Source organism: Mercenaria mercenaria, chromosome 12 (assembly GCF_021730395.1).
Source record: "Mercenaria mercenaria strain notata chromosome 12, MADL_Memer_1, whole genome shotgun sequence".
NCBI lineage: Eukaryota > Metazoa > Mollusca > Bivalvia > Venerida > Veneridae > Mercenaria > Mercenaria mercenaria.
In genome coordinates, this window is record NC_069372.1 from 9087069 (window position 1) to 9103946 (window position 16878).

Genomic DNA, 16878 nt, shown 5'->3' on the forward strand with positions numbered 1-16878 from the left:
GTTTTTTGAAAAACAATTTGTTTAATCTTTAGTAAATGTCCTATATTAATTTTGTGGTATATGTGCGTGCGCGATTTTTAAAAAATGTTAATACATGTTAATACATGTATTTATTTATAGCCTTAACATGCTACATCGCATTGTATTTTACATGAAATTCTACAAAATACATACCAATTATAATTAAGAAGTGAAAAAGAAATTTTGAGAAAGTTTTATCAAGACGGTATTCTGATAAAAGTTGTATTGACTATTAATATGAAAAGGTAAGTAGAAAGGGGGAAGGGGCCTATTTTGCTTTTGTTGTTTATTCATAAAACTTTGTCCAAACATTTCTCAGTAGCCCTAGGCCTGTAAGAACTGTAAGAACATAATAACCTTATTTTCGAAGACAGAAATACATTCTCAAGACGTGCCAGACAAAACGAAACACATGTGGCTAATCTCCTGGATCTGCTCAAATGACTTCACGTAAACAAAAAGGCTTATGATCTTATATTCAGCATGTCATGCAACAAAAACTTATGAATATATCAAGCATGTCAATATATCAAGCATGTCCTTTCTTCCATACTTCAAATGGTAAGAAAATATACATTTGGGCCGGGACTCGAACCTAGATCCTTGGAACACCATTTTATATTTTTTCAAACTATGCTACTGGACAGCTAACACAAACATTCCCCACTTTCAATGGCAAAATTATATTATTTCCTATGTATACTTATTATTCTGAAGGCATAGAAAACAAGTCAAACATAATCTATAATCACTACTCAAACTTATTTTCCAAGTGACATTTGTTGTTGCTTATTTTGGGTTTACAGTCAATATAATAAACAAACGGGTTTGTGAACATGGACGGATCCAAACGGAAGGGAAGAAGCATTTTATAGAAATATTTCGATGGCAAATACAATACATATCCGTAGCCCTGACCAACCTATAAACCGGGCAAGACCATTAACACGGTTGACCCATTTAAACGAGTTCTAAGGTCGAACCGACATAATTTTAGCGTCAATTATATGGCGACTTTTCAGCTTTTATGGTGGAGGAAGAACCCTTGTGGCCCTCCGTGCATTATTTCATTACGAGCGGGCACCTGGGTAGAACCACCGACCTTCCTTAAGCCAGCCGGATAGCTTTCTAACGCGAAGAATTCAACACCCCAAGTGAGACTCGAACCCACATAAGTGAGAGGCAATTGATTTGAAGTCAACGATCTTAACCACTCGGCTACTGAGGCCACCTGACATTTACTGAGATGAATAAGTAATTAGATTGACACTCAAACCCGGACAATTTTAAACTATTCCAAAAGTTTACAGAAACTTTTACAGACAGGTATAATCACGTTCTGTACCGCCGCCATTATTACTATGCTTGACCAGCCCTCTTTGTTAAGAGAGGACATATTATCAAAGCTTTTGAAGCGCCACTCGAAGCAAAAGTACATAAAAGTTTGTGGACGTTTTGCTATACATTACATACTGTGCTTCAGAAATAGCATCAGGATTAATTAATTCATTCATTGCTGTAACAATGGTTCTCGAGTTTTACTACGACTTATTGTCACAGCCATGCAGGGCTGTATACTTCTTACTCAAATGTTCAGGGGTTCAGTTCAATGGACAGAAAGTGGATCTTCTAAAAGGTATGAATATATCTTAAACTTAGGTAGTTTAAATAATATTCCTGTACTGCTATCTGAAATTTTTATTTTTTCACGTGGACTTGAATAATTTCAATATATTTTAATTAACGTTATTATGAATATAGCACTGTTTTCCTCAAAAATGTATATTCAGCAGACAATGACCTGGTATATTAGAAAATAAAGAAAAAGCTTTCTTCATATTTACACAATTGAACCACGGTTTTGTGGCTAAGAATGTAATTTAACAATAATACCAGATTAAACAGTTTAGGTCAAATTGTTGGACGAGGATTAGGTCAGCCATTAATAAAAACAAACTCTCTTTACGCTACTATTGACAAAATTATATTGACGGACAATTGTTTGATAACGAGATTATGGGGGTCTTATTATTTAAGAAATAATAAGTTCCCAAACGTGGCTTTAACTCGGGTTATTCTACGATAAATCACACTTGGGAACTTATTATTTCGATTCTAACACAACATATTTGCTCTACATGCATATAGGTTATTTGCTGATCGTGTTAGAATTAATGCTCTCAATCATCACCCCTCTCTTGTCATTAATTACATTTGCATTTGAACTGAGAGTAAAGTGTTTTGCATGACCTCCAGATCTGGCTAAAATAATTTTTCTTTAAAATTGAAGTTTGGTCACATTATGAACATTAGAATGTGAGTTTTGGTTTCTAAACTATTTTAAAAATTCAAAATCAAGGAGAAAAAGATGACCGCATCGGAAATCGAATCCCGGACTGCCGCGGCAATAAAGACATTTTCCCGTCGCCGTAACCACTAGCGCTATGGTGGAATTAGTGAATTGTAACTTCAAAATATGGATATTTATAACCGAGACAGTTTAAGGCGTCACTAACGCTTTTCGATTTTCAATGTAAAAAGTAGTAAAAACAGCAAGTTCTCATGTGTTTACGTAACATATAGGTTGTCAGTAATTAAGTTTAAAGCCTTATTAAGAAATATAGCATTTATTTCCAGATACCTAAAAATAATTTGTTTTTGTTGTCGAACGATCTGGAGGCTAGTTCCTTTAAACTTACTCCGACACAATAACTGGTCATATGCATGAAGCGCATGTTTACCAGGTTCCCATTAACATAAAAAAGCGGTAAAAAATGTCTCAAACTGTTTAACCGCCAAAAACGTCCCGACAGAGTGTGTAGTAATGGAAGAATGAACTTGGTGAAGAGTCTTCTAAAAAGACACACTGACCACATAAACAATAAAATCTGTTGTTTTTTATTTCCTAGGTGAACAGATTTGTTCTTTATACAATATTATATGTCGTTTTCTATTTCCTAGGTGAACATCTTACTCCGGAGTTTTTGAAGAAAAATCCTTTCCATAAGGTTCCTGTCATTTTCGATGATGGTTTTGGTCTATCCGAAAGGTAGTTATGAAATATATTTAAAATTTATATTTGATAATTTAGTACATATTTTATTAAAATACGTGCCATTATTATTATTTTTTTTAAATAAGTCATGGAAAATAAAAACAGATACCAAACAAAGTGTATTGGATGGTAATGTTTAATAGGGTAAGGTGAGGTTGCAGTATCAATCTCATATGATTACACCTACGTGTAGGGTATAATTCTTTACTGCCGCGGATGTCTGAGATTTCAAAATTCAAACATTACGATTTCTGCATATGCCCAATATCAAACTCCAAAGGCGTTTCACATATCCGACAAAAAGCAGTAGTCTGGAGATTAATAGTATATATAGGGATTTACGCGTACACATACACATGTGTTTTCACCAGCAATTGCGCTTACTTTAAATGCTAACCCTTCGAATGAAAACGATCTGGAGTCTACTGCTATACGTGTACTTAAACCACGTGTGTATAGATCTAGTACATGTATCTAGCATCATTTCCTGTTTAGATAACGAACACTATGTTTGGTCGTACAAACAAATTCGATCGTGTTCAGTTTGTTTTTCGACATCTGTTAAACTACCTAGGCATGTATTCATCAAAAACTAAAGTTTGAAACGGCAAATATCTAATTTAACACAACTTAGTAGACTGCAAATTGATACAGGTGTAAATTTGCTCTGCAAAATGCACTGTCATGTCAGAGCAAACAAAATAGCATTTTAAGGTTTATGGGCTAGGGTAAGCAAAATAATTGGACGATTCTTTATTTCAGCATAGCTATCATGAGATACATAGCTATAAAGTACAAATTGGCTGACCATTGGTTCCCAAGAGCGGACTTAAGGACACAGGCACGTGTGGAAGAGTTCCTGAATTGGCAAGGATCAGCCGTCCGAGCACATTGTATCACTGTATTCCTTGGAATGGTAAGGAAAAACTGATATGAATAATGCAAGTGAACTGTCTTGTTTATCTGACATAATTATCACTGACATAATGTTTGTCATGTGATTACTTGACAAGTTTAGTGGTGACTACCTGGGTACTATTTATTCCACGGGCAGAAACCTGTGTAGAACCAGCAAGCTTGATAGATTTTTTATATAGGGATAATACACGTTTTTGTGTGTTACGTCTGCAGAAGCCCACGGGATTGTTTTCTTTACCGTAACCAAAGGTCGAAGTCACCATCATATTCCAAGGGCTTCTGCAGATGTTAATACAACAAACAAATGTGCATCGTCGCCATTCTTGTATATAAACGAAGACTAAATATATTGTCATCATTGGTGATGACTTCAAGTTCACGATTCCTGTAGTTTTACCTACCATCATGTAGCTTCATGGGAATGTAGATACATGGGTTTTCTCCGTTCATGCATGCCCTGATCCAGTGAAAAAACTGATACAAGAAATAAAATAATGCTATTCCTCACGGAGGCCCTCAACTAGTTCAAATTCGATTGTTTCTGTATTAAGCAGACATTTACGATAAAATATTACAACCACAAGAAACTAAAACGCTTGACTTTGACTAAGTATCGTTACATTTTCTGGTCATTTAGGTCCGGCCATTTAGCAGAAATATGAATATATGCTACATTCAATATTTTAGAAATAGTCATCATCGACGTGTCCGTGGTATTGTTCATTTTTCTTTGAAAACGCTGAATGTGATATATGCAATCTCTTCTGAAACTGAATACATAATTCTGTTGTTCGAGGTTTATGTAAAATATCAAATCGCGAGTACATTGTATATGAATGCTCTTGATAACCATACGACTGCTAAATAAGAATAAAAAGAAGAAAATGAACAAGAGAAAGAAGAAACAAAATGATGACAGAACTGTTAGTTTAAACTAATTTTCCTGTGTTTCAGTTCAAAGATAAAGTAGGTTTTGGTGGTACTAAGCAACCAATGGACGAAGCCAAAGTTAAAGCTGCGAAAGAAGAAATATCTAGAGCTGTTACTCATATTGCAGATTACTTCCTTCAAGATAAACAGTTTGTAGGAGGGGATAAAGTATCTGCGGCTGATATTCTTGTAGTGTGTGAGTTGTACCAACTGCACCCTGTTGATCAGCTTGATAATCTGGTTAAATGTAACCCTAAAGTGAAGGCATGGATGGAACGGGTAGAAAAAGCATTAGGGCCGGAGTGGAAGACCGTAAATGCTGCAATTGATTCTTTCAGAGAAAAGTATATGAGCGCGAAATAAATGACAGTACAAAATGCCGGCTGGGATTAAGAGTTTAGAGAAGATACACATACCTACTGCCAATTTAATATCACGAAATCAAAATTTTGAAATAACAGAACATCGGTTATCAAATATAAAATGAGCCGCGCCATGAGAAAACCAACATAGTGGGTTTGCGACCAGCATGAATCCAGACCAGCCTGCGCATCCGCGCAGTCTGGTCAGGATCCATGCTGTTCGCTAACAGTTTCTCCAATTCCAATAGGCTTTAAAAGCGAACAGCATGGATCCTGGCCAGACTGTGCGGATGCGCAGGCTGGTCTGGATCCATGCTGGTCGCAAACCCACTATGTTGGTTTTCTAATGGCACGGCTCAAATAATTTCTTATGATCTGGTTGATATTCTATCAGTATCATAAACACACACACACTTAGAATTCTTATTATATTTTGCAGTACAATTTTACCGCATGGCTAACAAAATGGAGAGCATTTCTACATATCATGTAGACTACAGGAGTGTTTTTGTTTGTTGCAATTGTTTTGAAACATATGTATTTTTACATTTTATTTATAATTGCAAGTATGGACAATTTAAAGACATACTTACTTTGGAAATAACTGATATAAATCTTGAAGAGTATTCCTTTAATAAACCCACTCGCTGAGCTCAGTAGGGAAAGCGCCGATCTACGGATCGCGGGGTCGTGAGTTCGATCTTTAGGCGGTCCGTATGTTCTCCGTGGCGATTTGATAAAATAAAAGACATTGTGTCTGAAATCATTTGTCGTCCACCTCTGACTCACGTGGGGAAGTTGGCAGTTACTTGCGGAGAACAGGTTTGTACTGGTACAGAATCCAGGAACACTAATTAGGTTAACTGCCCGTCGTGACATAACTGATAATACTGTTGAAAGCGGAGTTAAATCCAAAACAACAAAAATACTTTTATAACGGGATAATTAGATATGATGTTACTACTGTTTTTCTTACGTAATTGTTTATTTAATCTATTTGTATATATTTTAAAGATCCTCTTATAATATCTTTAGCTTGTTACATAAAAAATATACTTTTCATTATTTGTAGATGAATATAGGCCTACATTTATACCGACGTTTGCCATCTACCCACATGAAGTAATAAAAACATGTTAAATACGTCATTTTTAGATGCATTTTGTTTCCATTACGTGTGTTAGTGATTCACCTGGTGGGGATTACTTTTATTTACACTGTCCCGTGACTTTGGAACATGGTGGGTTAAGAGTGAGGTTGGGTGCGCACCATAAACTTGTTTAAGCTCCCCAGTGGTGTTTTTGCCACTGACCGTTCAAAGGCGGTGCCCCACGGTGTTTCCTTATTTGTTCGTTTTGTCCTCGTGTATATGCTGAGTGTGTGTGTTGGCAGTTTGCACATCTGTGTGATGTGAGTTTCGTTTTGGAACGTGGCATTCGCTGTTTGATATAAAATTTATTCTTGTTTTTCTACCTTTACCACTCGGCCACGGAGGCCCCTGGGTGTATCTTTCATGTACACAGTCATACGTACATTGCTGTGTATTGTAGTATTGTAGTAATATACTTACTTGCATTAGTGTATTGTAACACGTCATATACCAGCACTGTATCCATACATATTGACTTTTCATTTAAGATTTACAGCAAAGAAAGTTTTTACATCTGTGGCACATATATATAATAAATGTGCTGACATGTTTAAAAAAATAGCCATTGTATTTGGCATGTAAACTTTCTAATCGCCCCTCATAATAAGCTTGCCGGTAACTCGTGGCTACAATATACGCATGCGTTAGATATTATAACATTTCAAGCTGTGCTGCAGATATTATTTAACATAACTTTATTGCGGAAACAACCATGGCAAAAGTTCTCGAGTTCCACTACGACTTATTATCACAGCCATGTAGGGCAGTGTATCTTTTTCTCAAATGTTCAGGCGTGCAGTTCAAAGGACATACGCTGAGTATTTTAAAAGGTAGGTTATACCTTCTATTGATTGTACTTTAAAATGTATCTTATATTGCTAACGTAAACACCTTGAAGTATAATTTCTATTTCTTAAATTTCATCATTACATTCTATATACATTAATTTTGTCTTTTTTGATGTAACAATGCTGACATTTTGTTAAATAAATATAATGGTTCCTCATATTTACAAACAAAAGAATAACGTTACAGTATCTTACTGAAATAGCTTAATATACATACATTAGATGTTTTGTTTGAACTGAAGACTTTTTTTTTCAACCGCTTCGATAGCCTAGTTATAGAGCGTCCGGTTTGAGTACCGAAGGTCGTGGGTTCGATTCCCGGCCGCGTCATACCAAAGACGTGAAAATTTGTACCAGAAGCTCACTTTCTTGGCGCTCAGCATTAAAAGGGAACCTTCGCATCGATAAATTCCATCAGGAATTAGGCATCGAGAGTGATTAACCCTTAGCCTGCTAAATTTTTAAAATGGACTTGTCCACCGTTCAATTTGAGCAATACCATTTATTATTCGGATTATTTGTTCCCTGAAATTTTACTGTCTGAATAGCGAACTGTGGTCTACACTGGTCGCAAAAGCAGAATCACTTGCCGCCAGCAGGCTAAGTGTTAAGACACAATAAACCTAAAATAAATTATTATAAACTGAGTTTTTTTTTATATTAGAGAGCATGGGCTTTCTGTGTCAGTACTATTACATCTGTTAACATTATATTTTCATGACTTTTATAGAATACATATGAGCCGCGCCATGAGAAAACCAACATAGTGCGCTTGCGACCAGCATGGATCCAGACCAGCCTGCGCATCCGCGCATTCTGATCAGGATCCATGCTGTTCGCTAACGGTTTCTGTAATTGCTATAGGCTTTTAAAGCGACTGACATGGATCCGCAGTCTGGTCAGTATCCATGCTAGTCCGCAAAGCCCATATGTTGGTTTTTTCATGGCGCGGCTCATATCTTGATCCGTCTTATGGTTTAAGACTCTAGTTAAAAAATTTCATTCAAATGATTTATGTGTGTTACGATTTTTCAACCTTTGTGAAAAACGATACGTAATTAGCGCACATAATACACCGTTCCGCTGTCGTGAACAGATAAAATGCCGTTTAAGATTATTTCACTGGTTCAATGACAGAATGTTTCTTAAATTTCAGAAATTATAAAATTAAAAAAATGTAGATAAACGTACGGGGTGTAGGTTATTAAGTGCGTTATTTAAAGCAGCATGCCTCCAGATTTGGCTAAAAAGTAATCTTTCTTTCAAATTGAAGTTTGGTCATATTATGAACATTAGAATATGAATTTTTGTTTCTAAAATATTTTAAAAGTTCCAAATCAAGAAAAAAAATATGACCGCGTCGGGAATCGAACCGCGGACCACCGCGGCAATAAAGACATTTCTCGTCGTCGTAACCAATAGCGCTAGAGCTGAAGTAGTGAATAATGACTTCAAAATATAGATATTTATAATCAAGACAGTTTACATGGAGTAAAAGCCTGACAAATGCTTTTCTATTTTCATCGTAAAAAGCAGTAAAAACAGCAAATTCTTATGTGTGTGTCCGTAACATAAAGTTTGTCAGTAATTAAGTTTTAAAGCCTTCTTAAGAAATATAGCATTTATTTCAAGATATCTCAAAAAAAAATTTTTTTTTGCTATTGAACGATCTGGAGGCATGCCGCTTTAAGTGTGGAACGCTTTGACTTTGGAGACACAGTGGTTTGCAAACTATTACACATTATAAATCAAACTTCTACGATACTTTCAGTCAACTTCGAACATTTTTCTTTTTATTTTATTTTTACACTGTAGAATATGGAATCCAGGTGCGACATGCTTTTTGCTAATTGCTTTTTGTAAAATGAGCAAAGTTTCTTTAATAACCGTACTTTTCGTTACCCTTCCGTAACGATTTTCTTTAACTTCTGGACCTCGGCCAAAGCAGTTTGAAACTGATATCACTGATTATGTTTGTGCTACCAAAAATCCATTTAACTGACATTAGTCAGCAGTGTGGTCGTGGTGGCCTTAGATCGCTCGCCTGAGTTTCGCAGCTCAGTTAACTGCACATTTTGGTAGAACGTCATTCAAGAAACATTTCTGCAAAAGCTCGGCATGTAGAATCAGATGTTTTATCAAAGTTTACGATAAAGCCTTGATATGGAAACTATCCCATCCAACTTGTCGCTATGTGGTTTCTGTCGAGAGGGTTTTCAAAGTTTCCACTTAGTATATAAGAATACAGAGAAACCTCTGGCGACCATGCTTTCAGAGATACACTCTTGGTTTATTGACACGTAGCGAATATATGTGTACAATAGTTTTGAAATTGCACATCCATCATCTCAAGAGTTTCCGGAAAAAGTAAAAGAGCAAAAAGCGGAAAACCACAGGTTGCTCATCACGTCATAAATGAAAAATGTTGCAGTATCTAATTTTGGAAATGGGCTTGTAAAGACTATCTGAAATTTGCGTAGGATTATGTATTCTCCTAATGTCATGTTGCTAATGTAGATCATACAAGCATCCAGCCGGAGAATGCCGGAGAATGCCGAAACCGAATACGAAGATTACGTAATTGTACGTAAATAGCCGACAGTTATTAGAGGTCCATAATATCGTAATACACCGTATATAAACGATATATATACTAAGCTTTAACAAGAATAAAGCATATAAGTATTTTTTTGTCAAACGCATAACATTTGACATGTATACAAATGAAATTCAATAAAATACAAAAAATGTACGTTTTTCTCCTAGGGGAACACATGAAGCCGGAGTATTTGAAGATAAATCCTTTCCACAAGGTTCCTGTCATCATCGATGGTGATTTCATTCTAGCAGAAAGGTATGTACTAATACAACTAATCACCATTTTGAGCTTGCTGTTTTTTTTTTAAGAATGAGCAATATAATACTTTAGTCGAAAGTTTGACAGTCTGTAATTTCTGGCGAGAAATCAAATCAGTAGTCTCCATGTCAGTACCTCTGAGAAAGCAAGCATTACATTATAAAACGATAATATCAGAGCTATATCAGATGCATCTTTTTGTGCAATATCCACACCTTTTTTAAAAAATGTTAAGGCAACTGATTATTTATTCCAATGTTATTTATTTTAGCGCGGCAATTATGAGATATGTAGCTACCACAAAGCTGAAAGCCGCAGACGATCACTGGTACCCAAAAGCAGATGCAAAGAAACAAGCACGTGTGGACGAGTTCCTCCATTGGCAAGGATCAGCCATCCGAGCGCATTGTATCACAGTGTTTCTCGGAATGGTAAGAAAATTTTGTCTCTTCTAATTAAATTGTTTTGTTGTTGTTGGTTTTCGGAGTTTGAAGTCGCACTTACAAAATTTATGTGAACCGCGCCATGAGAAAGCCAATTTAGTATTTTTGCGACCAGTATGGATCCAGACCAGTCTGCGCATCCGCGCTGTCTAGTCAGGATCCATGCTGTTCGCATTCAAAGCCTATTGCAATTATAGAAAACGTTAGCAACAGCATGGATCCTGACCAGACTGTGCGGATGCGCAGACTTGTCTGTATCCTTGCTGGTCGCAAAGCAAGTATGTTGGTTTTCTCATGGCGCGGCTCTATGTTATGTTATTACCTTCCAATTAGATGTTGAGTCTGTCGCAACAATTTCATCCGTGGGCAGAATCTGGGTCAGAACCCTTGACCATTCGCTAGCAAGCTAGATAGATTCCTTATCTGAAATAAATACTATTTTTTCAACTTTTGTCGTTTTCTTTTGGTAAACATTGTCTCGAAATAAGATTTTCTCGTCCGGGATGACTTTGCGTGAGTATAAAAATGTTAATTTTTCGATGTTAAGCAAATTCAAACACATGCGAAGTATCAACATATAGTGACTGGCAGATTTCAATACAATGAAGTTACGTGTAAACATTTCTGTTTTGTTGGAAATGAACTTGGCAAGACATGTGATTGGCTTATATTTCGTGTCATTGTTTATACAGAATGAAGGGTGCAGCATACAAGTGGCCATGAAACTCTCATGCAAGTTGTTCATTATACCGCTGGACGGGAAATCGCACATTGGAAAAAAATCATTACATATTTGAAAAGCAAAGTCCTTTTTTAAAAGTAAAATTCTTTAATACTAGTATTTCATTGATAGATCTAATAGTTTTGCTTACTGATTCTTCTGTACTTCAGTTCAAAGCTAAGATTGACATCGATGGCACAGGTAAGAAACCTTTGGATGTGGAGAAAGACCAAGCTGCGAAAGAAGAAATAAAAAGAGGTGTACAGAACATCGCAGACTACTTCCTGAAAGATCAAAAGAAACAAAAGAAACAGTTTATAGCAGGGGATAAAGTATCCGCAGCTGATATTCTTGGTGTGTGTGAGCTGTATCAACTGCACGGTGTTGATCAGCTGGAAAGTCTTGTAAAGAGCAACCCTGATGTAAAAGCGTGGATGGAAAGGGTAGAAAAAGCGTTGGGACGGGAGTGGAACACTGCAAATGCTGTCGTTAATTCTGTGAGGGAACAATATATGACCGCAAAATAAATGACAATACAAAATATGAGGTTTAGGGTGAAAGGGACAGGCGTCCTGAAGCTTATAGACATATCTTTTTTTTTTCAAAACATTTAGCAGCATATGTTAAAAGAATATATATTAATATTGTATTTTTATCATAAAAATACATCTAAAGTTATTCTACTATACATCACAGTTTTACTGTAAGAATACCGCAGAACAGACTTTATACTACATACTTTATAGAGAATATGAATAGAACTCACTTTACCGATTAATGCAATTAACTTTATAGTTTGAACTGCTGACATAATACTCTAGAGGTGTCCTTTGATAAAACGTTATCATTTCTTATTATTTTATAGTAATACTCGTTTTTACGTCTACTGAAACGATGTTGCTCATTGCAGAGCTGGAGCGGTCTTCTGCGCATGTCCGGAAGTGATTATCAATTGGAGCGCACGGCAAAAAAAAAAAAAAAAACACGCAAGTTATTGCATGTCCGCATGCATTTAGTGTATAATATGTATAATATACTGACTAAAGGTTAGGGTTAGTATTACGGTAACCATGGTTACAAAATATATACATTTAAGATACTTTTCGTTCAAATTGCTTGAATCCGGTATATACCGGAGTCTGTAATTTATACAGGCGCTCCAGGTCTGCATTGAGTTACAGAAATAATATATAGCAGAACTATGTTTTAATATATTTAATGCAACGAAGAGGTAATACACCCGCAGAACAATAATTATTCGACGTGGTTATAACCGATTTGGAGCGTTTAAGATATATCAAAACATGGTTTTACTGTTGTTGTTTTTTTTTGTACTTTGTTTTTGTCCTTCTTTGTTTTGTTTTATTTGTTGGGCTAAGGGTCACACCGACACAACTTGCGTCAATTCTGACATGTGCTTTATGAAAACAAGTAGACTGAATAGAGAGATACTATTTTATTTTACAGGTAAGGATCCGAATATAGAAGGTCAACGTGACGTTAACGTAACGTTAACGTTTCCGTGAGAATCAAATTAGGAGTGCGTAGACTTCTATTTATTATTACCTTTTCCAATAATTTATGAGAGTTTGAAATTTAACTGTAACACCATTTTTGATATATGATTTAAATTCTGAAAACAGTAGACCTGTATGGCTCCAAATAATATTCTAGCGTGTCGTTAGTATTATCCTGTTCGTGTTCTTTTCATATAAGAATTATTACTATATACATTGTCTGAAGACTTTATCGACCGTTCTAATGCTGTATTAATCCTTACCCTGCTAAATTTCTACAATGAACTTGTCCATCTTTAAATTTGGACAGTACCATTAACTGTTAAAAGGGGTGCTTGTCAAAAAGATACTGACTGAACGACGAACAGTGCAGATTATGATCAGACTGCACGGATGTGCTGGCTGATCATTATCTACACTGGTCGCAATGCAGAATCAATCATGTCCAGCATGATAAGGGTTAATGGGGATCTTTGTTTCATTTTTGGTTGCGGGTTTATCCCGCTACCAAAGTTAAGTGTATTTCTGACAATCATGTAGCATCTTTATTTGATCCCGCTACCAAAGTTAAGTGTATTTCTGACAATCATGTAGCATCTTTATTTGATTCAAATCACCCAAAGGAATTTGTTCATGTGCTCACAAAGTAGTCCATTCATGAACATGCGGATGAATTTACAGTGATCAAGGTTCTTATTCATCCTCTTTCCATTACACTGGCCATTAGATTATATAGATCTGTTAATGATTAGGTATTCCAGCCCATGGTTAAAATCACTGACTTCCAGCTGTTCATTTAAGGTCAGGCAGAGTTTATCTTAGATATGAGGCACATTAGTATTTGTTTCTATACTTGTATATCATAGATTGGCATTTAAAATGAAAATAACTCTAGCAAAACCCGCAACCACTAGACATCTCAGGGCTTTGATTGTTTTTGTAATGTCTTGGTTGTTCTATGGAAATTGGGTTGTGGGCGTGATGGTGTGTTTGTGGAAGATCAGATGTAGTGTTTATGGTGTTTCCTATAATATGTTTCTTTCTATTTTTTTTTAATTATAATTGCTATTATACTACCATATTTATATGGACTCTTTTCGTACATATATATGCACGTCCAAAATATATTTAGCAAATGGAGTTTTGCTGCAAATCTTCGTCTAATTACGACGTTGTTTCACCTTTACCTTGCTAAATTTCTAAAATGGACTGGTCCATCATTTAATATGGGCAGTACCATTTTTCATTCGAAGGGTCGTTTACTGAAAATTTACAGACTGAATAGCGAACAGTGCAGTTCTGATCTCGGTCTGCACTGGTCGCAAAAACAGAAGCAGTAGCCGCCAACGGGCTAATAAAGATTAAAATGACGGTAAAGCCCAAAGCCCAACCCATTTGTTGTTTTTATACTTTTATATATATATATATCACTGTATATTATGCATATGATAAAGATATGTAATAAAATATTATTAAAATGAAATTTACGAGGTCTTAACTAGCGACGTGCTAGAAAATTTAATTGAATATTTTTAATTATAGAAGTCGACTGGTAATTTGCATTTTTGAAATGCCCACTCGTAGTGAACCTAACGTTTCAGATTGTTAGGATAAACAAGAATGTAAAACGCTCCGATATTTTGATAATAGAGCTACTGCTTTTCACTATCTAACACCTGTATATGATAAGAGTGTGAGATTGCGGAAGAAGCAATAACTTTCACAACCGGACTAGGTGAGTCAAAAGCCAGTTCTCTCCCGTCCTTGTTAAGTTGACATAATTTTTGGAAAAAGTTCAAATTTTGAATATGATTAGTTATATCTAGGTGACTTTACATTGCAAAACTGGTTATTGTATGATCATGTAAACTCCTGATTACAGTGTTGATTTATTTAGACGTTTCTTTAATTACTTTCTGTACTAACATTCATGTGAACTTTCAATTGATGTGAAATAAATAATGACATTCTAGACATGTAATTGTTGTCTTTCTATTACCACTTACTAGTACCTAGTAATTTAATCATATTTTATTACTCTTTGATATGAAGTTATAACATTAACAATTTCAACATATATAATCAAAGGGCAAAAGGGTCGGACAACAAGTTTTGACAACATTAGGGACTGTCCTTCCCTTTACCTAGTGTATCAAACTAAGTTATATTAGTTTACTAGTATTTTTTGTGTATCTAACGTCTAGCGGAAAAATAAACATTTTATGAGCCGCGCCATGAGAAAACCAACATAGTGGCTTTGCGACCAGCATGGATCCAGACCAGCCTGCGCATCCGCGCAGTCTGGTGAGGATCCATGCTGTTCGCTTTCAAAGCCTATTACAATTAGAGAAACCGTTAGTGAACAGCATGGATCCTGACCAGAATGCACGGATGCGCAGGCTGGTCTAGATCGGTGTGGATCCATGCTGGTCACAAAGCCACTATGTTGGTTTTCTCATGGCGCGGCTCATATGTTATTCAATGGGCTCGAAACGATTGCTTAAGTTATTCCACAAGATTGGTAGTCCGAACATTTTTAGGGAAAATATGGGTAGGTTTAGCTGGGTAGCCCACCATTGATCCCACGTCCCAAAAATACGAAACCGCTCCTACGCCAATGACTCCATGAAGATAAACTATTTTTTATTAGTTGACCTATATTATCAAAATCTCGAATCTCAATTAAAGGCTTGCCAGCATATATAAACTTAGATTGTAAAAAACATTGTGACTAGACAACTTAAAAAAATTTGTCTTAAAAAGTTACGATCTGAATCGAGAACCTGTTTTCTCTGTCAATCATTAATAGATCGATCTTATTTTCTACAAAAAAGTCAGTTTCGGGAATTACTTTATATCACTGCACTTGTCACAAGATCTCGAGAAAACCTATGATCTGAGATGAATCCTAGATTCTCAGTCAAATAATGATGGTGTTTAATAAAGCTTAGGTTCTGGAATCATTGTACATATCTGCACTTGAGAACTTTTATGAGAACCTGTTTCTGGATCAAAAACTAGTTGCTCGATCAATAGTTAGACTCTCAGTCGGGATCTTAGGTGTTGAGTCGAATACATAATTTTTACTATTCATTATCATATTAAACAAGGCATCGAAGAGCCATGAATGAATAGTTAATGACATGACGGTCAACAAATCTTTTCATGTCAACGAATTCCTTCAGATCATAGCTCACAAAATAAGCCATAATAGACATTGAGCTATCAATTAACCCCCTCCCACCCCTAGAGATTTTTTCTATACTTTTATTTTCTACAAATATGCAGCTAGATGTGTCATTCGAAGAATTCTGCCATCTGGCTGTCGTGTTCTTTGTACGTTACAGCTCATGTTTACGTTAGCATTAAGATGTTTAAGGAAAATACAGACTGACACTATTGTTCGTCATAAATAGTGTACAAATTACATTACATAGAAGTGTATTTTTTTTTGTCACAAAAGTGGCACTGAGATTGTAATTTACAGTACCAAGTATACGTTACCAAAGTATTGCCATTAAATTATTATTAAAATTGAATGTATAATCCATTTGGAATTTCTCTACAATATACTTTTTGGAAAGTATAGGGTTGGAAGCATCATTCAATGAAATCTGCTATCTGACTTTCAGATTCTTTGTCCGTTACAGTCTGTTTTATACGATATCATTAATATGTTTATGTAAACTACTGACTGGCACTATTGCTCTTTATAATTGGTCTAAAAACTACACAAGGTGTCATGTAGATAGAAGAGCGGACGCAGTGGTCCAGTGGTAGAAATTTTTGACTACAAAACCAGGGGTTGTAAGTTCAAGCCCTCGCTCCTCCAACTAAAAGCATTACCATTGATATAAGAATCCCGTGTGTGTGGGCTTTACACCAGTCATGCTAAAGAACCAGGGAAGCTTCTGGAATTGGAGCGTCTCTTCCGTGTCTTATTCTGTCCTCCAACAAACGTAACTAACACTCTTCTGGAGGAGATGCCTGTGTTGTTTACCGTTGGCGACTAGAAATAAGCTTACAAACAAACAAACAAACAAACAAACAATGTAT

General features: G+C 35.8%; 2 protein-coding genes across 2 annotated transcripts; both read left to right on the top strand.

The window, feature by feature from the left end:
- Positions 1 to 1428: 1428 nt before the first annotated feature.
- On the top strand, positions 1429 to 6429 carry LOC123534703 (glutathione S-transferase theta-1-like). The gene is made up of 4 exons (XM_045317058.2): positions 1429 to 1657; positions 2983 to 3070; positions 3839 to 3992; positions 4949 to 6429. The coding sequence occupies exons 1-4, from the start codon at positions 1546 to 1548 to the stop codon at positions 5285 to 5287; spliced, it is 693 nt and encodes a 230-aa protein (XP_045172993.2). The 5' UTR covers positions 1429 to 1545; the 3' UTR covers positions 5288 to 6429.
- Positions 6430 to 7045: 616 nt separating this feature from the next.
- Positions 7046 to 13054, top strand: LOC123534191 (glutathione S-transferase theta-1-like). The gene is made up of 4 exons (XM_045316315.2): positions 7046 to 7266; positions 10051 to 10138; positions 10413 to 10572; positions 11476 to 13054. Exons 1-4 carry the CDS (start codon positions 7149 to 7151, stop codon positions 11830 to 11832), a joined length of 723 nt encoding a protein of 240 aa, XP_045172250.2. The 5' UTR covers positions 7046 to 7148; the 3' UTR covers positions 11833 to 13054.
- Positions 13055 to 16878: the final 3824 nt, after the last annotated feature.